This window comes from Piliocolobus tephrosceles, chromosome 11, assembly GCF_002776525.5.
Source record: "Piliocolobus tephrosceles isolate RC106 chromosome 11, ASM277652v3, whole genome shotgun sequence".
Taxonomy (NCBI): Eukaryota; Metazoa; Chordata; class Mammalia; order Primates; family Cercopithecidae; genus Piliocolobus; species Piliocolobus tephrosceles.
The window spans coordinates 65,936,129-65,962,839 of record NC_045444.1 but is presented as its reverse complement, the minus strand read 5'-3'; the positions used below and the strand labels follow the sequence as shown (position 1 = coordinate 65,962,839).

The following is a 26,711-nucleotide window of genomic DNA, read 5'->3' as shown; positions in this document are numbered from 1 at the left end:
TTATTATACTTTAAGTTCTAGGGTACATGTGCATAACGTGCAGGTTTGTTACATATGTATACATGTGCCATGTTGGTGTGCTGCACCCATCAACTCGTCAGCACCCATCAATTCATCATTTATATCAGATATAACTCCCCAATGCAATCCCTCCCCGCTCCCCCCTCCCCATGATAGGCCCCAGTGTGTGATGTTCCCCTTCCCGAGTCCAAGTGAGCTCATTGTTCAGTTCCCACCTATGAGTGAGAACATGCGGTGTTTGGTTTTCTCTTCTTGTGATAGTTTGCTAAGAATGATGGTTTCCAGCTGCATCCATGTCCCTACAAAGGACACAAACTCATCCATTTTTATGGCTGCATAGTATTCCATGGTGTATATGTGCCACATTTTCTTAATCCAGTCTGTCACTGATGGACATTTGGGTTGATTCCAAGTCTTTGCTATTGTGAATAGTGCCGCAATAAACATACGTGTGTACACCTGATTTGATTTCTTTCTTTAACTAGAGAATTCTCTATCCATTTCTTTAGCGTCTAGGCAATTGGCCAATGCCTGGAAAGTAGTACATTATTTTATTATAGCAGTTCTTAAATTCTTTGGTCTCAGAATCCCTTTACACTCTTGAAAATTATTGACAACTCCAAAGAACTTCTTTTTATATCTATTGCTATGTACTATATTAGAGGTTAAAACAATATAAAAGAATATTTATTAAATTATTTCAAAATAATAGCAAACCTAGTATATGTTAACATAAATTACATATTTTTATGAAAATCGTTATTTTACAGGCCAGGCGTGGTGGCTCACGCCTGTAATTCCAGCACTTTGGGAGGCTGAGGTGGGCGGATCATGAGGTCAGGAGTTCGGGAGTAGCTTGATCAACATGGTGAAACCCTGTCTCTACAAAAAATATAAAAATTAGCTGGGTATGGTGGTGCATGCCTACAGTTCCAATTAGTCAGGAGGCTGAGGCAGGAGAATGGCTTGAACCCGGGAGGTGGAGGTTGCAGTGAGCCAAGATCATGCCACTGTACTCCAGCCTGGGCGACAGAGCAAGACTCCGTCTCAAAAAAAAAAAAAAAAAATTGTTATTTTACAAAACAAATTTAGTGAGAATGATGTTTTATATATTTTGTATTTATATATATTTTATAAAAATTTTTATTTGTACAGTTTACTGTCCGGCCTAATGGGAAGCAGCTGGACTCTCATATCTGTTTCTACATTCAATCTATTGCAGTAGATTGTTTTAATTGAAGTACATGAAGAAAATCTAGCCCCAGATAAATATGTAATTAGAAAAAGGGAGCAGTATTTTAACAGCCTTTTCAGATAAATGCCAATATTTAACAACTAGTAGTTTTAAGATTAATTGCGGTGTGAATTCTGAAACAATATCAATGAACTTTGATAGTGTTGCATTAGAATCCATTTATCTGTCACTTTAAATAAATCTTTTACTCATGCATGATTTTGTAATGTTGCATTAGTCATTTAGAAAATACTAATTCACTGAGTTATGCACATCTTTTAAATGTTAACGTTAATGTTATCAAAATCAAATTAACATGTTGATATAATATCTAGATAGCACATGCAGCTGGAAACCATCATTCTTAGCAAATTATCACAAGAAGAGAAAACCAAACACCGCATGTTCCCACTCATAGGTGGGAACTGAACAATGAGCTCACTTGGACTCGGGAAGTGGAACATCACACACTGGGGCCTATCATGGGGAGGGGGGAGGGGGGAGGGATTGCATTGGGGAGTTATACCTGATATAAATGATGAATTGATGGGTGCTGACGAGTTGATGGGTGCAGCACACCAACATGGCACATGTATACATATGTAACCTGCACGTTATGCACATGTACCCTAGAACTTAAAGTATAAAAAAAAAAAAAAAGAAAGAAACCAATACCAGATAATTTGCATTCAAAAAAAAAAAATAATAATATCACCACCGCTCTCGTCCAAAAAATCTAAGTATTGGGGAGCTCTCAAGCTCGCAGAGATGGATATAGGTTTTTCAGAATTCTTGAAAGCCCTAATGTTATCATCGTCGTAGATATTGTTAGTTGTTTTCCCCAAAGTGACAGTCTCAGTTTGTTTGCATTTGAGAAATTGTTGGCCAAATATCTAACAACTGTAGTTAGTTGGCCATTTTTTTCAAGTAAAAATGAAAAAAATAGCTAATTCATCTTGCAAAGCAAACAGTCACACAAGTGGTTTTCCTTAACATAACTGTCACCATTGTATATCTGTCTTTAACAGAAGGGCTATATATATGAACTTTATATTTCATCACTCAGATTAGGAGAAAGGCCTATATTCAGGGCTGAGATTTGATAAAATTCATCAAGGACATTCTCAGATGAAACTGGCTTTCTACTTCAAGAGGGTGGCAGTAAAGAATACATTGATTACTAGTGAAGTTTGATGCCTTGGGTTACAGAAGTTTTAACCTCCATTGCTTTTGGATCATTATCACAGATATCAGCACAGTGAAAGGGCAGATACTGTCTTGGTATTATTATGAAAATAGTTTTGACCTCACAGACCACCTGACAGGTCTCAGTGATCCCGCATGGACTCCTAGACCATGCTTTGAAACCATTACTTTATTCAGTTAATGAAATCCAGTTGTCCTTGCCTAAGTGATTCTAGTAAGTAGAGTCTAAAGTGGAGAGATGAGAAAAGGATGATGTAAATGATTAGACAATTCATTTCACCTTCATTGTTTTATAAAACATTCTTCTAGAGCTGGCATAGAAAAAGGGCCCCAGCAGGAAGTGGGCACAGCTTTAGTAATTAGCACCTTCGACTGACCCAGGTGCACTTGTGTTTCAGATCTTAACAGCATTTGGGAAGACAGCAGGAGTGCCTGTCTTCCTACTATTGAATACTAAATAGTTTCTTGTTTTAAAAGTCTGTTGAAGCCATGTTACATAGTAATAAACTAGATACTTTAGATTATCTCTTGAATTCACATTTGTTCAAAATATTCTTGAGATTTATATGTCAGATAAGGGCAGAATGACTGCTCCTCATTTTTGTAAAGTGATTTGTTTCTCATAATGTGAAATTCTCTGCTAACTTTCGTTATGTGTCTCCTGATTTATACTGCTTAGTTAAATATAAAGAAATTAGAATTTTTCTTAAAGTGAATTGATCCCAGAACTTTGTATTAAAAGCCCTCTGATTATAATAGAAATGCAAAAGTAAAGAGTTGGTCCAGTTTGCAAAATCTTTTATCAGGCTAACAGAGCACCATTGGGCAAAATATAATTTTAGTTTTTGTCATTTGTTTGCTTTTAACATAATGATTGGCCTTATGTAGTCTCATATACATCACTATTTTCATCCAGTTCTGAATATATCATTTGTATTTTTAAAAGTGATAATCTAATACATTGCTTGTCTTACCAGTTGTCTTAAAGGCTTTTAAACTTCTGTTTCTGTTTTATATATGAAAAGTCTTTGAATTTATTGTAATATTCAATTTAGTAGGTATATATTTTAATAAAAATCTCATTACTATTTATTTCAAGTGAACACTAAGTTATGCAATTATTTTCTCTCGCTTCTTTGTCTTTCCAAGTACATTCTTAGCCTAAATTCTTGTTTTCTGTATCTAGCCTTAACTTTTTATAATGGACTGTCTTCTTTCTGATGATGAAACAATATTTTGACTCCCATATGCTAGCTTCTATTCCTAATATTTTTCCAGTGCTCTTGTTATTTTCAAAAACCTTCATCTACTTTTTCTTTGTTTTTCTCATCTCCTTGTTTCATGGGCACTTTTTATGTGGCAGAAAAGTGATACAGCTCTCTCTAGTCAAATCAGTTATAATGCTTTTTGACCACCTAGGCAATAACACAACGCTTGGTGGTTATGTTTGTTGGCTAGTAAACTGTTACACCACAGTGGATTTCAACGAACTGAGAATTATCTTCTTAGAATGAAATACATGTATATTACTTGCACATTGTTTTTTTCCCAAACTTACTTTATACTTTACAGAAATTCTTGATGAGGGAGACACTGACTCAAACACAGACCAAGATGCTGGGAGTAGTGAAGAGGATGAGGAAGAAGAAGAGGAAGAGGGAGAAGAAGATGAAGAAGGTAAACATGTAGCATATTCAAATAATATTATAAGATACTCTAAAATTAATTCTAATGTAATCTTCTAAAACAATAGTTCTCAATCTTTGGGGAGAGCAAGGAGGGCTGCTGATGGCATCTAGTGGGTGAGGACTAGGGCTGCTGTTCAATAGCCTACAAACCACAAGACTGCCCCCTGCAACAAGGTAAAATCTAGCCCAAAATGCCAGTGTTGCCAAGATTGAGAAACTGCTCAAAAAGTATTAAATTCTTTTTTTAACGTCAGCACAATTTTAATTTAGTATGTTATGCCTTTGATTGTATTCTAGACAGTGAAAAACATGTTTTCATATTGAGTTCATGTGATTTATGTAGCCATGGCAGGAATGTGACAAATGAGAATGACTGCATATTTGCTGTTCATTTTGGCAAAATAGAATGAAGAGGCCAAAAGCTATATTTACACAGAAGTAGTATGTTCTTCCTCTTCAGCTTTGATTACATTATTTCACAGAAATAAGCTCAGAACTTTACTTTGGTTAAGGCACAGTTAATACATCAGAACATACATAAACTGGTCATTATTTGCATGTATTGCATGTGTGAAGATATTAAAAGTATACATTTGCCTTTTAGGGTATAATAAATACTTCTGTCTTACAGTATAATTGTTCTTCTTTAACATATTTTGTAAAAATAAGTTTAATTTTTTCCAACTTTTTTAATTAAAATTCTATCCATGTACTACAGTTTACTTTAGAATTTCCTTGTTTTATGTGAAAATACTGTTCAAATAAAAACTATTAAATATTTATAAGGAAAGTTTTCGTGCATTAAATAAGAGAAAATTTTAACAAATACACGTATTTATATTGGACTCACCCAGCCTGTTGTGATGATCCAGTGTTCTCTGAAACTGAATTTTTACCCATGATTTATATAGTGCATCTAAATTATCAAGATATTGTTTATAACTCTAGAAATAATATTTTACCAAACAACAGCAAGAGTACAGCCTTTTATAGTGTCTAAATGAGCAGATAACAGAGAAACAAAAATAGTTTTCTTGGCTTGGTTCTGGACTTCTTTGAGCTAACATTGTGATATAGCAAAAAACTTGAAATAGTTACTTTGAATTCTATAAATACTAATTTACACAGTAAAAATAATTATTAAATTTATATTGATTCTAAATAGATTTTTGAAGAAAATGCTATACAGAGATACATTTTAAATTCTTCACATTTATTTTTGCAGTTTTGTAATTTTGTTATGTTTCTTTCAGGACAAAAAGTGACTATTCATGACAAAACAGAAATTAACCTGGTCTCATTTCGTCGTACAATTTATCTTGCTATTCAGTCAAGGTAAGGCATCTTGTCTCAGTTCATCCTGTTTTTGTTTTTGATAAGGGATGGGTAAAGAGATCAGGGATTCATTTTAGGGTCTCATAATAGAAAACTGAATGCCATTTCAGCATTCGTAGACTGCCTACCTCTCTCCCCCATCCCATGCCCAAGCTCATGGTACCCTTCTGTTGGTTCTTTGCTTTATAGGCAAATTGTCTTTACTTAATTGGAAGGTCTAATTGCGTTATGTAATTAAATGGGTTTTTAGCTATATCATTTCTTATAGTTAAGTGCCACTAATAAAAACCTGAAAATAATTCTGGTTTACAAGATAGCAGAGTACCTAATTGTATAATGAAAATTTAATATTTAACATTTTAAAAATTTGGTTTCTAGTTCTGATTCTAGGCAAAGAAGCACTGTTGCAAAGACTGTTGGACAGTGATTTGCTCTGCAGATGCAAATGAGTATGAACAGAAATAGGAATTAGACTTAGGAAGATTTTGAGGACTCTTTGAAGTAATGCTAAGTAAGAAGCAGTGTGATGTGATGTCTTGAAAACAAAACCTATTCCCTTTGAAGGCTGTGAATTTGGTTTTGAAGAGAAATAAACGAGGGTGTTAAATCTTAGTACATCTGGTACTTTGTATGTGAATCAACCTATTGATGTAATGGGCACAGTGTTTACATTTTACCCTGGAGGAGAAATGTTTCCTCAGTTTTGTTTCATTACTAGGTTTAGTATATTTCCATTTAGTATGATGTAATAGCAATAATGATTCATAAGTAGGAGTCATCTGTTTTCAGTCTGAACATTTTTTGGCTTTAGGTTTATCTTCAAATAGAGGAATGTTAAACAGCAAAACATTGGTTGGGAATTTTTTTGCTTTATCCTTTACCTATTTTCACATAAAAAGTATTAAATATTTTTTCATATAAACTTGAAGTGAAAGGTGAGAAATATTTTGTCAGAGGTAAATATTCTTGGGGTTTGACCTTTCATTTGTTTGTCCTTTTTTAGAAATCCAACAGTCATCAGTTGTGAGCAGCAGATTTACTGTGTTAAGTGTTACAGTTAACATTAACTTTGAAGAGTTACAGTGGAACTCTTTGAATAATTATTTAAAAGAAGCATAACCTTGATAATCTCTGAATCACACAAAAGACTTGAAAAATTAAAGCATTAAAAAACAAGTAATAGCCACTATTACATAGTGGTATCCGTGCTAGTAGCAGTAATTCCTGTCCTATATGTTGATTTTCTCTGGAAATTTTTTGTTTTTTTTTTAAACATTATTAATTTTAATTAGCTAATTTATATTTATAATTGGCATATAATAATTTTACATATTTATACCCTAAGGATGATTATACACTGTGTAATCAAATCAGGGTAATTACCATATCTATCTCTTTAAACATTCATCATTTCTTTATGGTAACAACCTTCAAAATCTGGCTACTTTGTTATTTGCTATAGCCACCCTGCTATGTAATATGAATCGAGGGCTTATTGTTCATGCTATTTGACCCTTGTTTTTCATTACTGTATTTCCTAAAGATGTAAATATGGACATATAATTATATACAGAATTGTTTGGTGCAAAAAAAATAAAAATGGAGACTTATTTTCTACCACAAATAATCAAAATGTCCAGTCTGCCACCACTGAAAATTACGTTAATAGAGAGTTGTTTTAAATGTGAACAAACAGTCTGATGTAATATTAAGTGGGATAAAAACTATATAACTATATAGAATTGTGCTTGTAGTATTTTCTTAGCTGTCAAAATAGGCAGATTCTAGAAATAATATGTTAATATATCAACAGTGATTATCTTAAGGAGAGGTTTATGTTTATTATATACCAGGCTAAAAAATCAGAAATAGGATGTAATCATCAAGCCAGGTGGCTATGAGGGTATCTTAAACGGTCCGCTTTTGAAAATCTTGTGAACGAAAACTAAGTTCTGGCAACTGAACTGTGTGGAAATTTTATTTTTTAAATTTGTTTTTGTTGACTAATCTCACCAGTAGTCTTCTTTCTGTTATGGCTCCTTAAATACCCTTTTTTATATGCATAAAACATTAAACTACACAATTGCCTTTGCTATTAAAAATAAAGCATTCCTGTTTGTTCTTGCTTTTAAACGATATTCCAGTCTGATTTTATTTTATTGAAGTTGTAACATCAGAGGGAGATGGACTACCACGGCCCCACCTGTTTAAAGTTTCTGATATTGGACACAGCAACAAAACTGTGTAAACACAACTTGAAATCTGGCATCATGTAAAGAAGACAGTAATTCAGTAAATGTCTTCTTTTTTCTTTACCCTCTCCTCAATTGCTATTAATTTGTGTTAAACCTGAAACTCATTTGGTTTAGTAACCTAAGACGAGAACTAAAATACCAAGAAAATTTAATTCATTTAATATTTATAATTAGTACAACCTAAAAACCATCTTGGTGTAGGAGGTCATTAAATACTTTCAAAATAAAACGAGAACAAGAAAACAGACTGTCATATAGCTAACTTTCTCCCTGATACTTCACTTAGTAGATAAAAGGGAAGTAGTAACATTTCTTCATCAACTACTTGATTGTTTTTCAGAAATTTCAGGATTTTGTTGCAGTGCTAATTTCTTTTTCTTAAAAAGCTAGAAAAGAAAAAGTCACATCTGTTTTAAATGTTTTTGGTTTTGCTGATTATTAAAATGTATCAATTACTGTTTAGTATTTTAATCTTAATGTTAGATACTGTTTAATATTATCTGCTATATAATCTCTTTCCTGGTAGGTTTCTTTTTTATTTCATTGCCTTTTGCCATCCTGGATTATTACCCTGTTGTGCTTAGGAAACCCTATAAGTAATAGAAGCTGAGGAATACAGATGAACTGCAAAACTAAGTCCATAATCATTAATTAGTGATGATTTTATGTTACCAAAAGTAAGGGTGTGGGCATTCCACAGAAATGCAAATATAGTAGCATTATTTCTGAATCAATAAACAATTAACAAATTGAGTTTGCTAATTCTCTTTGAACTATACTGATGATATTTTCAATTCTGTTCATATGAATAATGGGTAAAAGCATATTTTTTTCTTGCAAGTTATTTTATATTTATTATTTTTACATGTGGTATTTATAAAATGTGGATGCCCTGTGTTTTAAGATGAACCAAGCTAACTTGTAAAAGTAGAGATTAAGCGCTAACGTCATGCTGAGCTCCTGGAACGTCTTTCACCTCTTGGAATCAATATAGAAAAATATAAGAAATTGGTAATATCTAGTAAAAGTAGATAGAGTTATGATAGAATAATATATCATTTATTCTTCCACACTGAGATTTTAATGTAAGCAGGGAAACTTGACCTGTGCTTGCTCCTGCCTTAATTAGGACTTTTCCTGGCTTCTCTAAACATGTAATATACATTTTGAGAAATGACTTTTCAAATTAAGTATTAATTATAGCCTTATGAAATATTGGGTGAGAAAGTATAAATATTCTTGTGTTCAAATTCTACTTCTGGGTCTATATGGCCAGGAGAAAGTTTCAAATACAAATACCTAAGTCTCATTTTTCTCATCTATAAAAATGAGAGTCAAATTAGATTGTCTCTAAATCCTTCTGAAATCTTATGTGTAAACCTAAATCAGTATAGTATCCTATAGGTGTTTTTACCTCCAGTTGTTTCTAATTTAGGTATATATTTGTGAATAAGAATATATTTCTTAAAAATTTTAGGTAGTTACAATTATTTTTTAAAGTATTTACTTTTAAAAGCTTTTATTTCTTTGTCCTCATTGTTAACCATTCTACTTGTTGTTTTATCTAAGCTTTTGAATAGAGTTGTTGATCATTTTCTTTCTTAGATTTATTTAACAACTAAATGTAGAACAGAACAGCCAGATCTCTTGAAAACCTTGAGCATTGGGAAGCACTCTGAGATCTGGACCTGGTTACCCAGATTTAGAGTACTTAGATTTGTCCTGTAATATGGGATTATCAAGTCAGAATATTTAATAAATTCTTTATGTACAGTTATTATCCTCCAGTGCTTGAAGGAAAAAGTATTGCTGACACTTAAGAATATACTACCGTCGTACTTGAGTGACCAGTTTGTAGTGGGAAAACATTTGATAAGCATTATATGATTGCAGAAATGAGAGAAACTTACACATCATGTGTTTTGTTTCTTAAAATGAAGAAAATCACATAGAATAGAAACCCTTTTATCTGATTAGTTATGGCTTGAAGTTGGTTGGTTTGAGAGAGTAATACAATTCACTGCATATGCCTCTTTTTTATTTTTATTTTTGCCTTTTTAAGATTGAGATTTTATTCACATGCTATGATACTCACCCTTTTAAAGTGTACATTTGCAGTCATCCGCTGTAACGACTTTTCAGTCAGCAATAGACCACATAGGCAATGGTGGTCCTGTAAGATTATAATACCATATTTTTACTAAACCTTTTCTATGTTTAGGTGTGTTTAGATACATAAATACTTACCATTGTGTTAACAGTTGCCTACAGTATTCAGAAGTACAGTAACAAGCTGAACAGGATGTAGCTTAGGGGCAACAGCCATAGCATATAGCCTAGATATATTAGGTTGTACCATCTAGATTTGTGTAAATACATTCTATGATGTTTGCACATGAAAAAATTTCCTAAGTATGCATTTCTCAGTAGATAACCATGTCATTAAGTGATACATGACTGCAAGTGGTTTTATTATATTCACAAAGTTGTACAACCATCATCGTTGTCTAATTCCAGAACATTTTTATTACTTGAAACTAAACCCTGAGCCTATTAGCAGTCACTTTCTACTCATTTAATTTACTTTCTGTGTCCATAGATTTGTCACTTCTGAACATTTTGTATAAATGGAATCATACTATATGTAGTCTTTTGTGTTGGGGTTCTTTCACTTAGCATAATTCAAGGATTCATCCATGTTGTATGTATTGGCACTTCATTCTCTGTAGAGTTAAGAGCTATATTTTCCTTATATATGCAGTACAACAATATGAAATTACAGTACAAAAAGATGATTTAAAACTGTTATTAAAGTAAGATTCTTGTATGTAAGAGTGTACTGTCTGTGTTGCAAGCTTTTAACCTATTGTGATCATTTCCACAGTTTAGATTTTGAAGAATGTGCTCACAAATTGCTGAAAATGGAGTTTCCTGAAAGCCAAACAGTATGTTAATACTTTTTCTATTAGGAAATGCATATATTGGTTTTTAAAATGTTTATGGCTGTTAATGGGTAAGTTTTGTGGATTGAAGCAATACCTCAGTACCAAATATTTATTTTTTAATGTAGGTTTTATATCACTTTAAGATAACACAAAGCTTAGGGTGTTTCAGATATATTGCTCACTCTAGGGAATTAAATTTTCTACTCAAATGGGATATGGTAAAAAGAGAGTTTCTGAAACACTGCGCTTTACGTAGAATTTCTGAGTTGCCTATAAATCAAATTTTGACTTAAATATAGTAGGAAATTTGTTCTTTAATGGATTATGTGGTCCATCTTCTGGATGCGCAGGGGTATCCAATATTTTGGTTTCTCTGGGCTACATTGGAAGAAAAATTGTCTTGGGCCACACATAAAATACACTAACACTAAAAATAGCTGATAAGCTAAAAAAAAAATTGCAAAAAAATAACAATGTTTTACGAAAGTTTATGAATTTGTGTTGGGCCTTATTCAAAGCTGTCCTGGACTGCATGCAGCCTGTTGGCCACAGGTTGGACAAGCTTGCGACTAATGCATTCTTTGCGGTAGAAATGATAAAGATCACAGCACATACTACATTGCTCTAGTTGGATATAGAAGAATTTATATAATTTTTTCTTTTTTTTTTTTTGAGCCAGAGTCTCCCTCTGTCACCCAGGCTAGGGTGCAGTGGCATGATCCCAGCCCACTGCAACCTCTGCATCCCAGGGTCAAGCAATTCTCCTGCCTCGACCTCCCTAGTAGCTGGGATTATAGGCACCCTCTACCACACCCGGCTAGTTTTTGTATTTTTAATAGAGATGGTATGGTGTTTCACCATGTTGGCCAGGCTGGTCTCAAACTCCTGACCTCAGGTGATCCGCCCACCTCGGCCTCCCAAGTAGTGGGATTACAGGCATGAGCCACCACTCCCAGCCTTCATTCATTAATTCCTTTAATGAAAATTTATTCAGCAGATACTATATGTCAAGTCACACCACAAGATAGCTCCATCTTGGCCCCATGGGACTCACTGTCTTACAGCTTGGTATACTTCACTTTTCAAAATATCAGAACCCTAATGCCAAGGATAATGAAGATCAGATTAAGTAGATAAAGTTGCTCTTTCTTCTGTTTTTTTTTCTCTAATGTGTATTGTATATATTGCTTCCTTCCCATCGAGATATTACATCCTTAGAAACTGAGCCAAAGTTTTTGTGATTGTAGTTTTCTCACTTTGCTTTACATGTGGTAAACAGGGCACAGATGCCAGAGTGAATGTATCAGCTCTGATGGGCTGTTCAGTTTCTAGTTCTTCTAGGTCTTCTTGATTATCTGAGCTAAGTTACTGTTAGATAAAATTCTTTGTCTTTAGCCTTTAAAAATGTTTATGTGTTACAGAAGTTGGCAGCCTGTGGCGGAGGCCTGCTGCCTGTTTTTATGAATAAAGTGTTACTGGAATATAGAAAGATTCATTCATTGATATATTGTCAATGGCTGTTTTCACACCACAGCCACAGAATAAGTAGTTTTGACAGAGACCATGTAGACTCTAAAGCCTAAAATATTTATTATCTGGCCTTTTACAGAAAAAGTTTACCAGTCTTTATTCTAGAACATACATTAATTATTGAAATATAGTGATATGGAATTTTTAGAAAAAATTATCTTTTTAAATGTAAAAGATTCCTTTTTTTCCCTTTCAAAGTTTTGTTACTGGTATATTAGTAATAGTGTGCTTGTTTGTATGCTGGCCTCACTTGATATGCCATCGCTGGAAGGAAATAAATTAATACATTAAAACCTTTACAATTGTAATTGTCACTGAAATTACTGTATGATCTTGTCATGTTATTTGAGGAAGATAATTAAGCCATTATAAATTGTATTAATATTAATCGAGAAGATAGTTATTCCAGAAATAACCTCAGTGTGTTTTGATAATATTTGGAAAAGCATCTTAGTGCATTTATTTTCATGCACTCAAAAGACTCCTAAAATTGCTGTAACACTTAATTAAAATGTTAAAATATTTAATTATTATAAGCTAGAGGGAATAACTTATAATTGCATTTAGTCTAGGGAAGAAGGTAATTTGTTTTGCAAGTAGTGCATAGCAGTGCTATCAGCATATTATCATGCTCTGTTGCTTAAAACCTGATTAACTGTTATATTACAAAATATGATGTTGGTTAAAAAAAAGTTGAAAGTGAATTTTCATATATGAAGTTACCATAATTTGGTAGAATTTAGAAAAACCTTATTTTTTTAGTTTTTTGTACTGTATGAAATTTTGATAAAGTATGTACAGCTTTTCAGAACTTACACATTTATAAACATTTAGTTGAGATAACTTGAGACTTATCTTTATTTTTATATATATTTTATATTTTCATATATAATAGATATTTAATATATAATATATGATATAATTATATATAATATAATATTTTTATATTATATAATACATATTTTAAAATATTTTTTTACATATATATATATATATATAGCACAATATAATGGCATCTGAAAGTAGCCAGCTCTATGTTGTAAAGTGAGGCCTTTCAGCTTTGAGTGTAAGTATCAGTATCTAAAGCGGTGCTGTCCAGTACAACTTCCTGTACTGATGGGAAGTATTTATGTTCTGCACTTTCTAGTACAGTAGCCACTAGTCACATGTGGCTTTTGAGTACTTGAAATATGACTAATAATGTGGCTGAAGAACTAAAATTTTAATTTTATGTATAATTTAACATAATTTGAATTTAAATAGCCATTAGCCATAATGGCTAGCGGCTACCATGTTGGACAGCACAATTCTAGAGTATCTGTTCTGTGCTTCTCCAAGATTCCCTTCCTACTTCTTGCCTTAAGTCCTCCTCTGGAGTCTCTGACACGTCCTGTTAACATAGATATATGCAGTAAATACTTAATGATATAATTTTTAAAAATATTTACTATTTTTACTTAGGTAGTATCCTGTGTTAGTAAATAAGACAAAATGTCAAAATTGTTAATTGAAAATATAAAGGTCAAAATTAAAAAGCAACACGTTTTTATAGGCTTGCTTTCTGTTTGTATAGAGCAAGTATATTACTCTATTTGGAAAATTGTTTTAAGTTTCTGATAAATCTTTATAGAAAGAGATTACACTAATCAGATGAATTCATACCTTTTTTCGTTTTGTCTCTTCACCTTATGTTGCTGAGTTTTTTCATCTATGACATGCTATAATCAATATATATTTCATTTGAATTATTTCAGGAATTAATATATTAATTTAAAAACTAATTTGTTAATTAGAAATCATCTCTGGTGATAGTATTTCTTTACTGGGGATTTATCCATTAGTTTAACAGAATTTTCAGAGAGGTTTACATGGCACCTGAATAGCTAATTGGAACAATATACTAGTAGGTGTGGAGTGATTCCATTTATTCATATAGATCCATATAGATAGGTCTATGTGAATAACATTTATTTTGAGGTGAGAAAATTCATCCACAGAGGTGTTTTTTGATGTTTCTTTATCAACCAAAGGGTCGTTTATGTTAAGGTTGAAGTTGTACCCACTTATGCCTCTGTAAAGACTAATAATGGTCTGCCTTTTCCATACTGAATATATTCCTTAGCAATTGAGTTTATATCCTTGGGACATATGTAACTGAATTGTTAAATGTTGTGTTGGTGAGTCTATATTTAAAAGAATTCTGCATAGAATCCTTTAAGAATGCAGTGTATTATATTTCTCCCTTATATGTCTGTTTCCTATACTAGGTTTTCTTGATATGGTTCATACTTATCATGAATTTAGAATTTTATAATTAATATAATTAGCATAATGACTGTGGAAGCATAAATGACTGTCAGCCGGACCCAAGGCTTTAAAAAATTATGAGTTTAACATAGATTGAGGTTTTTATTTTATTTGCAAAGTTTTTGAAGTGTTTTAAACCCTTATTTAAAAATGCAGGCAGTCACTATCATACTAGCAAATTTTGTAGTATTTAGTGTCTTTGTGTTTTGAATCATTAATGTATTTTTTTTCCCAAATAGAAAGAACTCTGCAACATGATACTTGATTGCTGTGCCCAACAGAGGACATATGAAAAATTTTTTGGCTTATTAGCTGGGGTGAGTTCCAGCATCTACTAAGGGAATTCTTAAAACAAGTATTGTAAATTAATTATTTCTGCTTTATGATCTGGCCTCATATAACAACATATTACCATTTTTGCTAAAAGCAAATTATTCTCTCCTTCCTCAGGTTTCCCACTGTCTTCACCTTCCTCTTTTTCTACTTCATTTTTGCAGTGCTTTAACTTTGCATATCACTTTTCCAGAACTCTTTGGAATTTTCCATGCTTTGTAACAATTTCCCAATAGAGAACAATTAAATGCTGTCTTTTCAAAATCTCAAAGCAGTTTCTAAAGTCAAGTACATGTTCAGGCAGCACAATTAAAGCATGACCTACAATATTTCTTTAAGCTCTACCCACGTGTGATCAACTATATGTATGATTTTGTTTTAACATGTAAATCTCAGGTAATTAGAAACCATATATATTAACTTCTGTTTTGAGCATCAAATGACACAAAAGGATTTAGTGATATATGCTCTTTGAAAATATAAAACGTATTAAGTTTTGATTCAGTAAATTTAGGATTTAATATGCTCATAATTGTGTTAACATTCGATTTTTAATGGTACTGATTTTTTATTTATTAGCGATTTTGCATGCTGAAGAAAGAGTACATGGAATCCTTTGAAAGTATATTCAAAGAACAGTATGATACCATCCATCGCTTGGAAACAAACAAATTGAGAAATGTTGCTAAGATGTTTGCTCACCTTTTATACACCGATTCACTTCCATGGAGTGTAAGTACATGGGTCAAGATTTATACTTCCTTCCTAATTCCCCATTATTCTCAAATAGATTTTGGTATAAGCTAGCTCTATTTATCCTATTATGAAATGTGCTTTAAAATGAAATGTGTAGAACTGCTGTCTCTGAGATTATCTTCATGCAATAAGGAATCAGAAAGCTAGGTAAGTAATATACGAGAAATACTGTCTTTGTATTATATTAACCGTCCAAACATGACAGTGTTTCAATATGATGGCTAGGAGTGTCTTCAGGAAAAATATTGCAGATTTTCGTGTGCTCTGTGTGCACACACATGCATGCACACTCACATCCACATATGCCACTATTTTGGTGTAAATGTGTCTCTGAATTACTCTCCCTTGATTCCTGAAGGAATAACTCTCCATGGATCCTCTTGTTGGGTTTAAGGAAAATGATTGTCCTAGAAGGATATGTTCTTTTTAGCAGACATTGAAGTTGGGTAAGCTATAGAGAGGATATCCTATAGTCATAGAAGAAAGAAAGATACATTGTTGATGGGGAAATGTGCACTGGATTGAAATTTAAAATGCTTTCATTAAGTTGGCATTTATTTTACAGCTGTTATTCAACCACTGTTAGTTAGCCACCACTTATATACTGTCATTGAGAGAGGTGCTGGGTATTCAAAGTGAATTATACATGGCCCCTCCTTTCAAGAGGGTTACTGTGTAAGATCAGAAGTAAGATATGCCCATAGCAATGATACAAAATAAAAAGGCTTAGATTCTAAGAAAAGCAAAATTGCTAAAGGAATAGAAGGAAAGAAAGAGAAGAGAAGAGGAGAGGAGAAATTACATCCAGGAGGCAGTAGGAAAGAACAGGATTATCTTGTAGAATGCCATCCTACTAATGGTAGAATGCCATCGTACTAATGGTAGAATGAAGCAATATCTCAAACTTACAAAAATTGGTTAGATTTTTATAGTACTTTAAGTACCAAGTATGTCCAGCTGCATTAATAGGCATTTGTAATCTAACCTAGGAGACTAATTGTAATAATTTTTGACTTCTTTTTTCCCCTCTTTGAGAAAATGAAATGAGAATTTTAAACAATTAACTAATGGGCCCCCCGAACACATAACCCATAAAAACTGTAGGTTACTTTTATTTTTATTTGCCCTAAAAATATTTCTTTAGGCATTTCAGTTTTTAAGCCACAGTCTTAATATTCAGAATAAACCATCATACTTTGTCTTTTTTTTTTAATCATATATTATGTGTGGTAAACAAAATTGTAGTCTAATGTGCTAAGTGGCATTTTGCCCCAAACCCTCATATACACCACATTTTGATGAGTAAGGTATAGGAGCTAATAATCTTTACCATTATATGCTCAAGAGAGGATATCTTCCCTGCTATAAAAAGCACATTACTCAAAACAGAGAATGAAATCTATTTCTGTAGCATCTTAACATTTTGAAAGTTAGTATAGAGAAGTTTTAAACTTTGTATCAGCATAAGGGGAGATATTCAGAGAGAACTCTGGTTGAAGATGGGAATAAATAGTAATTTTGAGAAACACTTAAACCTACAAATATTGGTCACTCTGTCCTGTCTTTTATAAATTTAAATATACTTGTCTTTTTAAACTTTAATTTTCAGGTTCTTGAATGTATAAAACTGAGTGAAGAAACCACTACATCATCCAGTAGAATTTTTGTCAAAATATTTTTCCAGGAACTGTGTGAATACATGGGTCTTCCTAAACTTAATGCAAGATTAAAGGATGAGTAAGTTTGCCATTAAGCACTTTGTATTCTTATTGACCTCTGGTTTTCTCCCATTGTAGCAGACATAAGCGCATCCAAGATTGTAAAAACAAGTACTAAGCCCCCTAGGACTTTATTCATCCATTAATCACTATGAATCTCATGTTATGTCTCACAGGACAACGTGCAACTTTTAGTGGTGGTTTTTAGTTTAAATGGAGTTCAAATTAATGCCCTTTTACATTTTCTTAGAAAATACAGAATTATTTTTGTATGCTCACTAGAATCTTCCAGTGATATTTATAATTTTATTTTCTTTTTACCCTAATTTTAAGCCTTAGAATGATAACTAATATTATCAGTGGACAATTTTGAATATATATTTCATCTATTAATAATTTTTCAAGTCTATTACATGGAACTAGAGCCTTATTTCAGGACTCTTAGGTAATCCTCTCTCACCTTTCTTATTTCCTATTTATTCAGATTGCCACTTAGATTGACTTCTACTCCATTGACACTACTGAAATCATCTTTTCAGATTTCTCAGTGACCACCTGCCATATTCAGTTGTCTTTCTCAGGCTGCATGCCTCTTTGCTTCTCTGCCTCACTTATGCAGTTGACCACCTGCTCACTGTGGCTCCACACTTTCTTCTCACTTCCTCTCTCTGTCTCCTCCTCAGCCTGCCTCTTCAGTGTTCCTGAGTTCCACACACTGTCTCTGGACTATTTCGTCCACTTCTCTTGGCTTCATATACTTACTTATTTGGTCCCTGTCTACTTGACCAGGTTCATCTTCTCTCTCTTCAGCAAGCTGTACTCCAGCCACACCAACATTGCCAAGTTTGTGAAACACATTTAGCTCTTTCATGCTTGCTTACCTCGGTTTCCACTGTTGGCATTTCCCTGTCTTCTTGATCTATCTGGCAAGCTCTTAATCATCTTTTTTATATTTTACCTTTTTCTATGGAAAGTTTTTTCTGACTCCACTGAGTAGTTATTCAGTGTGTTGCTGAAAACCAAATGTCCAAAACCACCTTGTTTTGTTAGTGTCTTTCTGTTGTCTCAGTCCATAGATACTTAATTATATGATCTTCATCCTTGATTTCTCCCTTTTGTTGACTACTTTCACCTCTCCCCCAGTACTCTGCACAGTTCTACATATGTGTGTATATGTGTACATACAACAGAGGAGGTTTTTAACATATTTTGTACATACACTTTATATACATATGTGTGTATATATATGTACTATATATTCATACGTGTATATATGTGTATGTATTTTTCTTTGTGTGTGTAAAAAAGGTTTTTTAAACATCCCCTGCATTGTATAATGATGGAAATCAAGTTCGGTACATTATTACTTGACCCTACTCATTTCATTTAGATAGCACGTAGCCTAACCTAATAAGTGACATCAACTAGTTACTTGGTTTTATTTCATTTAGTAATTTAATATATCAAAAATCTGAAAAATGACTAAGGATTTTGCCTTTTTATCTTTAAGCAATCTGTTCTCTTTTATTTTTTTCTTTTTTAGAACTCTACAGCCATTCTTTGAAGGATTATTACCCCGAGATAATCCAAGAAACACTCGGTTTGCCATCAACTTCTTTACTTCTATAGGTCTTGGAGGTTTAACGTAAGGATTGTTCTCAGAATTTTATTTTCAGATTATAAAATTATCTCATAATTGTCTTTGAAATAGAATCTAACAGATTATATTTTAAATTAGGGATGAACTGCGTGAACATCTCAAAAATACACCAAAAGTCATCGTGGCACAGAAACCAGATGTTGAGCAAAATAAATCCTCGCCATCCTCTTCCTCTTCGGCGTCCGCCTCTTCAGAGTCTGACTCATCTAACTCTGATTCTGACAGCAGTGATAGCAGTTCAGAGTCTTCCAGTGAAGAGAGCGACTCTTCATCTATCAGTAGTCATAGCTCTGCCTCAGGTATTGAAGCTCATTTGTAATTTGGCTTGCTCTTTTCTAATAAATACATTGCTGATATTTATAAAGGAAGAAAATAATTTGATTGCTTATTTGTTTTAGAGATCAGTTGTTTAAAAGCCACAATTAATATAAATGGTCCCATCTATCATTGTTGCAGTCTGTAGTACGACATTTATAATGCTGGGATTACCTTTTGCAATCCTCCTAATAGAAATGAAAGTATTTCATTGGCAAATACTTATCTGAGTGATGACTGATATGAAACATCCATTCATAATGTTTGTAATCTAGTTTATAGGAGCTATCCTGGTGTTTTTATTTTAAATAAATGTTAGTGTTTTACTTTTAATATTAAAGCTTTCTGTTTGTAATTGACATATACATTCAGTGTGGACCTCAGATACTATATGAATTTTTATAGAGGGAACACATCTGCAGAGCTAGCACACAGCTCAAGATATACCGGTACCCCAGAAGTTCTCTGCATTTCCTCTCCCAGTTACTACTCCTTCCATCCTCATGGCAGCTACTATTCTGATTTGTAATTTCATAAATTAATTTTACCTGTTGTTACCTTTAGCATTATGTATTTATAGACTCCTTTTTTATGTCTGGCTTTTTTTTTTTTTTTTTTTTTACCATTATGTTTGTGAGATTTAGGTGCATTACTGCATTTAGTTATAGTTAATTCATTCATATTGCTGTGTAGTTTTCTACTATGTGAATATACCACAATATATATTTATCATTTTTACTCAACAGACTTTAGATTTACAAGTGATATTTCCATGTATGTTCTTGTACATATCTTTTGATGACCTTATTTATTTCACATTTCCACTGAGTATGTACTTATAGGTGGAGTCACTGTGTCCTAAAATGTGCATATATTTAGCATTAGTGAATACTGTCAGTTTTCCAACTGGCTATTCCAATTTACACTCCCACCGGCCATGTTTCAGTAGCTCCTATCCTCATTAGTACTTCACATTGACCATCTTTTTCATTTCAGCCATTCTGGTGGATGTGTGATGGTACTGCATTGTTTTAGTTTTAATTTGCAATTCAACTAATGAAGTGTTTAACTTCATTAGTTTTTATACATTATTGGCCATTTGGATTTTTGTTGTCAAGTGACTGCTCAAGTATTTTAACAATTTTTTTTTAATTAAGTTATTTTTTCTGTTGATTTATAGGTTTTCTTTATGTATTCTAGATATGATATCTTTTGTACATATATGTATTGCAAGTAACCAGTCCCATTCTTGTCTGCCTGGCCCTGCAGGGCTACCAGAGCTCTAGTGTCTTTCTGTCCCTCAGTAGCATCCCTGAATCGGCAGATGCTCCCAGGGAGAAAGTGGCTGTAGAACATCGCTTACTTCTCAATGTTTCGGCCTCCTCTTGCATCTTGGCCCCTCTAGTCCTTGTTTTTCCACTAGCTCTCTAATGCCTTTATGTTTTTTACTTTGTAACTCTAACCTTTTATTTTGAACTAATTTTGGACTTAGAAAAGTTGCAAAAACAGTACAGAGAATTTCCATATACTCTTCATCCAACTTCCCCTAATGGTAGCATCTTACATAACCCTGGTTCATTTATCAAACTAGGAAATTAACATTGGAACAGCATTATTGACTAGACTACAGATATGATTTGAAAACCAGTTTTTCCACTAATGTCCTTTTCCTTCTTTCAGGATTCTGCTTGCATTTAATTGTATTTTCAGTTTTCTCTTATTCTATGATGGTTCCTCTTGGACTTTCCTTATTCTTAATAGCCTTAACACTTTTGAAGTCCTCTGTTCACTTATTTTGTAACCCGTCCCTCAGTGTGGAGTTTTGTCTAATGTTTTCTCATTATTAGAATGAGATTGGACATTTTTGGCAAGCATACACTGGAAAGAATATGTTGTTCTTAGTGCATCTTATCAGCAGGTTCATAATTTTATTTTGGGTGGCAACCTTGATCACTTGAGTAAGGTGGTGTTCACTGGATGTCTTCAGGAAAACTATTTTTCTCTGTGAAAATATCTTGTAGGGAGATGACTTGATACTATGGAAATCTCTTTTTCCTCCAGCTTTTACTCACCAATTTTAACATCCATCTTTGGATCTTGTCTGAAACACTTATTTTTACTATGGTATTTTCCTAATGGTGATTTTTTATTTGTCTGTTTTCTTCTACATCTAGTAATTGAATTTCTTCTGTAAGAAAGCATTGTCCCTCTTCCCTCATTTATTTATTTAGTCAGCTGTGTGTATCAATATAGACTCATGGCTATTTATCTTATCCTGTGGGAAAAGTCCAATACTGTCATTTATTTTGTTCATATCATCTTAGCTTTGGCAATTAGGAGTTCCTTCAACTGATTTTTGGGTGCTTTTCAATGTTTTTCAATGGAACATTTTAAAATTGTATCTGGCATTTCTAGTTATTTTCAGCAGGTGCACAGGTTTGCCACAGTCTTCTCTATCCTACCTGGAAGTGGAAATGCTGTAGTAAAATATGTTTTCAAAGTTTGATCTGGTTCACAGTTTCTGAAAAGATCTGTGTTGTTTTATCCAAGGTCAGCTCTACTTTCTTTCATTGCAGTATCTTGGTCCAAATAAGGGATTGTCTGCTTATCCTACATGCATGTCATTTCTCATTTTGTTTTGTTTGGCTGCAGTATTTCATCAAATGTGGCATCAATACTTTCCTCTGTAGCCTGAAGTTGAAAGGCTAGTCTTTACACCTTTGTTCCATGGCTTGTTATGTTTCACAGTGTTTTACATACTGTGTGACATCCAGAATTGTGGGGCTGTTTTTTATATTATCAGAGAAAGATTGTTTGCTTACAGGAACTTTTATTCTTGAATTGAAGTATATAAACATTGTTCATTTAACATTCACTATTTTATATTCTACAGAATTTGTTATTTCATGGTATCCATTTTGAGAACAGATGACAACACAGCATGAATTGCTGCAATAAGGAAGCTTGCTGATTCAAAATTAATTTGCCTTCTCATACAATTTCAGTAGAGAACTTTGTTTTATTAATAAAATATTAAATAGCATAAAAGCAGTATGAACTGCCCCAAAATTGGGAAACTGTAATGCAAACATAGCAAATGGAGAAGAGATTGCCTGTTGTGATATGACTGGGTTTTAATATCAGTAAAGCCTGACAGTGGTGTACAGTAGAATCAGGGGGACATTGGTTTAGCACAGAGCCAGATGGTTTCTGCTTGGGTAGCTGCAACTCAGCTGAGCTGTTTGATAGGAACCAGAGAAATAGGTCCTTAGTGGCAAACCAACTGACTGTACCATGTGCCAAAGATAGGCATTTAGTGGAAGAAATAGAGGCTGGTACAGTGAGATTTAGGTAGAGTTAGGGTGACAGGAGGCACTTTTCTATCATATTTTCTCTTTCTTGCATATGTATGAATTTGACAGAAATTTTTGTTAGCATCTTTGATTTATGCACCCAAATTAAATAACATAAACTGATTAAATTTGTTGTATTGCTTAAAGTGGTAAGTTATTTCAGTATAACCATTTTGTATTTATAGTTGTGATTATATCAGCAAAATCAAATTGTTCGAGGTCTTTTCAGAAGAGTTTCTTGAGAAATTAAGCCTTTGTGGCTCTAATAAAGCCTATGACTGTAAATCTTAACGTGTCTGCTCTTGTTGGTACAGTTAGTGCCTCTCTGGTAACCAGAGGGGAGAACTATTGTTTTTGCAGGAAGAGGCCTTTCATTGAGAAATACATATTCATGCTGTTGAGCAAACCCAGTTGTTCTACTCCTCGTATGTTTAGGGAGTGAATGCTAGTTTGGGTGATCATTGTATTTTGATCTGACATAATATTCCTATGAATAACACACTATGGGCTGGAATTTCAGTTTTTGAATTAAATTTGATAAGTAGAAATGTACCATTTGAGTTTTTTCTAAAATTTTTACATTTGCTATAAAATTTCTGTTTACTGTCTTAAATCTAAAAATCAAAACACATGTTGAGATACTATATATTCCCCTTCCTCCCTCCCCTTCCCCTTTTTTTTTTTTTTTTTTTTTTTTTTTGTGACAGAGTCCCACTTTGTTACCCAGGCTGGAGTGCAGTAGTGCATTCTTGGCTTACTGCAACCTTTGCCTCCCAGGCTCAGTTGAGCCTCCCACCTCAGGCTCCTGAGTAGCTGAGACTACAGGCTCATGCCACCACAGCTGGCTAATTTTTGAATTTTTTGTAGAGAAGGGGTTTCACTCTGTTACCCAAACTGGTCTCCAACTTCTGGGCTCAAGCAATCTGTCCCCCACCCACTCTGCTTCCCAATGTGCTGGGATTACAGGCATGAGCCACTACACCTGGATTGAAATGTTGTATATTCTTATAAGGCCGAGGTGGGCAGATCACCTGAGGTTGGGAGTTCGAGACCAGCCTGACCAACGTGGAGAAACCCTGTCTCTACTAAAAATACAAAAATTAGCCAGACATGGTGGCAGATACCTGTAATCCCAGCTATTCGGGAGGCTGAGGCAAGAGAATCGCTTGAACCCAGGAGGCAGAGGTTGTGGTGAGCCGAGATTGCGCCATTGCACTCCAGCCTGGGCAACAAGAGCAAAACTGTCTCAAAAAAAAAAAAAAAAAGTAAGCGTTTGGTAAGACCCTGTGTCATCAGACTTTCTATTCAATCAATTTGGCTTTGCATCTGGTTTATCTGAGTTAATAAATCTACAGTGTATCGGTAAATGTGATTGTTATAATTATGAAATTAAGACTGAAATAAAAGCTAACTGTCTTTTATTTTACACATGCAGCTAATGATGTAAGAAAGAAGGGACATGGAAAGACCAGAAGTAAAGAAGTAGATAAATTAATCAGAAACCAGCAAACAAATGATAGGAAACAAAAAGAAAGAAGACAGGAACACAGGCACCAGGAAACAAGGACTGAGAGAGAAAGGTCAGAAAAACACAGAGATCACACTTCAAGAGATTCAAATTGGAGAGATCCTATAACAACGTACACATCAGACAAAGATGTTCCTTCTGAACGAAATAACTACAATAGAGTTGTGAATGACAGAGACCAAGAAATGCATAGAGAATTAGAAAATAAGCATGGTGATCCCAAAAAGAAGAGAGGAGAGAGAAGAAATTCTTTTTCCGAAAATGAGAAGCATAGATACCGAAATAAAGACAGTGAAAATTTCAGAAGAAAAGATAGATCAAAGTCAAGGGAAATGAATAGAAAGCACTCAGACTCGAGAAGTGATGAAGATAGATATCAAAATGGTGCGGAGAGACGATGGGAAAAATCTAGCAGATACTCTGAACAATCCAGAGAATCAAAGAAAAATCAGGACCGGCGAAGAGAAAAGTCTCCAACAAAACAAAAATAATTCTACAAAATGACATAAACTGGACATGCCTTATATTCAGTTGAAACAAATTATTTTTTACTTTGATTGACAAACTTTATAGAGAATTCTTGTATAAAGTACCGGTTTGTATTTGTAAATTTAAAAAATGTTTTCATTTTAATATGTTTTATAATTGATACATCTCAAGGCCCTGTACATAAAATTATTTGAAAAGATTCACCAGAAAGGGATGTAAGTCTTGCTTATATTTTATGAATAAAATGATCAAATGCTCATTGATTCAGCGATGTTTTTTCAATTGACAAAATATTTTTTTGAATTGTTTAAGAAGCTGTTATAGTGAATTATCAGTGCTTTTTTGTTTGTAACTGAAGACCAAAACAGGTGAACCTTTTCAGTTTAACATTTTTGCTTTGTTAATGAGATATTATGAATATTTTTCAGGTGGTCACCTTTTTTTTTTAAGTAGAGGATTTATTACAATTTTCATATTAGGCTTTGAACAAAGTATGTAATGTGTAATTTTTTTCACAAGTGTTGGTAAAGCTAGGTGTATGTTAGTCTTTAAACCAATACACAGTTATTTATAATTAGAACTTCTCTCACAGGAAATATTTCTTCTCTCTGGACTCCTTGATATCATTTAACTGAAATTCTTTGTGATTTTTCTCAGCCTTGAAGTTATATCACTGTTGATGAATTAATGTGTATTTAATTTTTAGTTTAGGTTAATAGATCACTGGCAAACATATAGTTGTGAAATATGCAAGCAGCCTAACTCTAATTTCTGGTTTTTATACGAATTTTAAGGGTTTCCATCATTGTAACTGTTAACCGATTAATTAATATGACCACATTAGTTATTACTTTTGAAATAAATATTTCCTCTAAGATCTTAGACTTGCTGACAAACATTTGACCTTCCTTGCTATATATAGACTTCTTGTGTTTGCTCACCTTAAAGGTGCATATAGTTCATTTTAGCCAATGTTTGGTTTCAGGAATAGTGGGACCACCATTTTAGTGTTTAGTTTTTGGGCATATGCTTATTCAAAATGTTTCCTATTTTTGTTGTTTAACTTGAATATAAATAACAATAAAATTCATGTAAATAAATACTCTTTCCTCCCCACCAACTCACAAAAAGCATTCATTTGAATGAGACAGCTTGGATACATTGGTTTTAGTGTTTTCTCCCTTTGTGGTAGTTAAAATTTGGTCTCATTGGAAGGGACTATCATGGACAGTGCATTCCACAGAACTATAAGCTGAGCAAATTGGATTTAACAAACATGTGGGCCATGAGCCCTAAGGGAAATAGTTTATTTTTTTTTTACCTGAATCCTCATCTTCAGGGTTGGTAAAAAGGAAAAAACAGTATAGAAATTTTAGTTTACTTTTGCCACTTTAACCTTAGTTTATGACTTTTACATGTGAAAATGGGAACCCATTCATTTTATTAAGTGCTTAAGACCTTAGAGTTATTAGATTATTTTTAAAATGTTATTAATATCTATTAAGCTTCTACTGTTTGCTCAGGTTTGTTTTAGGTACTAGAGATAAAACAGTGAACAGAGTCTCTACTCTTTGGGACTTACAGTTCAGGGGTGGGAGATGATAAACAGACAATAAATAAATAAATAAATAAATGAATGAATGAATAAATAAATAAATAAATAAATAAATAAATAAATAAATAAGTGATGTATCCAGTAGTGATAAGTGCTATGAAGAAAAGTAAAGCAGAGAAAGGCAAGACTGAGTGAGAACAGTCAGAGCAGTTCTCTGATGAGGTGATGCTTGCCCAGATATCTGAACAGAGTGAGGGCTTGAGACATGTGAATTCCTTGGGAAGAACTATGTAGGCAGAAGGAACAGCTGAAATACAGATTTTTTTGGAACAGCTGAAATACAGATGTTTTTTGATAGCAAATATTGCCTGGAAATTTTTGTTTACACTTCCTATTCTACTTAATTTGTGTTTTGTCTTATGTGTGTGTTCTCCTCACTATTTTATATACTCTTATACAAGCAATTAATACCTAACTACCTCT

General features: G+C 33.3%; 1 protein-coding gene across 1 annotated transcript in view; it reads left to right on the top strand.

Annotated features, from left to right (window-relative positions):
* CWC22 (CWC22 spliceosome associated protein homolog) overlaps positions 1-24,936 on the top strand; it is a 61,408-nt gene extending 36,472 nt beyond the window's left edge. The window contains exons 12-20 of the mRNA XM_023212354.1: positions 4,034-4,138; positions 5,403-5,484; positions 10,624-10,684; positions 14,761-14,838; positions 15,434-15,586; positions 17,220-17,347; positions 18,872-18,973; positions 19,067-19,287; positions 24,092-24,936. Coding sequence (XP_023068122.1) covers positions 4,034-4,138; positions 5,403-5,484; positions 10,624-10,684; positions 14,761-14,838; positions 15,434-15,586; positions 17,220-17,347; positions 18,872-18,973; positions 19,067-19,287; positions 24,092-24,675 — 1,514 coding nt within the window. The 3' untranslated portion in view covers positions 24,676-24,936. The remainder of the gene's footprint in view (positions 1-4,033; positions 4,139-5,402; positions 5,485-10,623; positions 10,685-14,760; positions 14,839-15,433; positions 15,587-17,219; positions 17,348-18,871; positions 18,974-19,066; positions 19,288-24,091) is intronic.
* Positions 24,937-26,711: the final 1,775 nt, after the last annotated feature.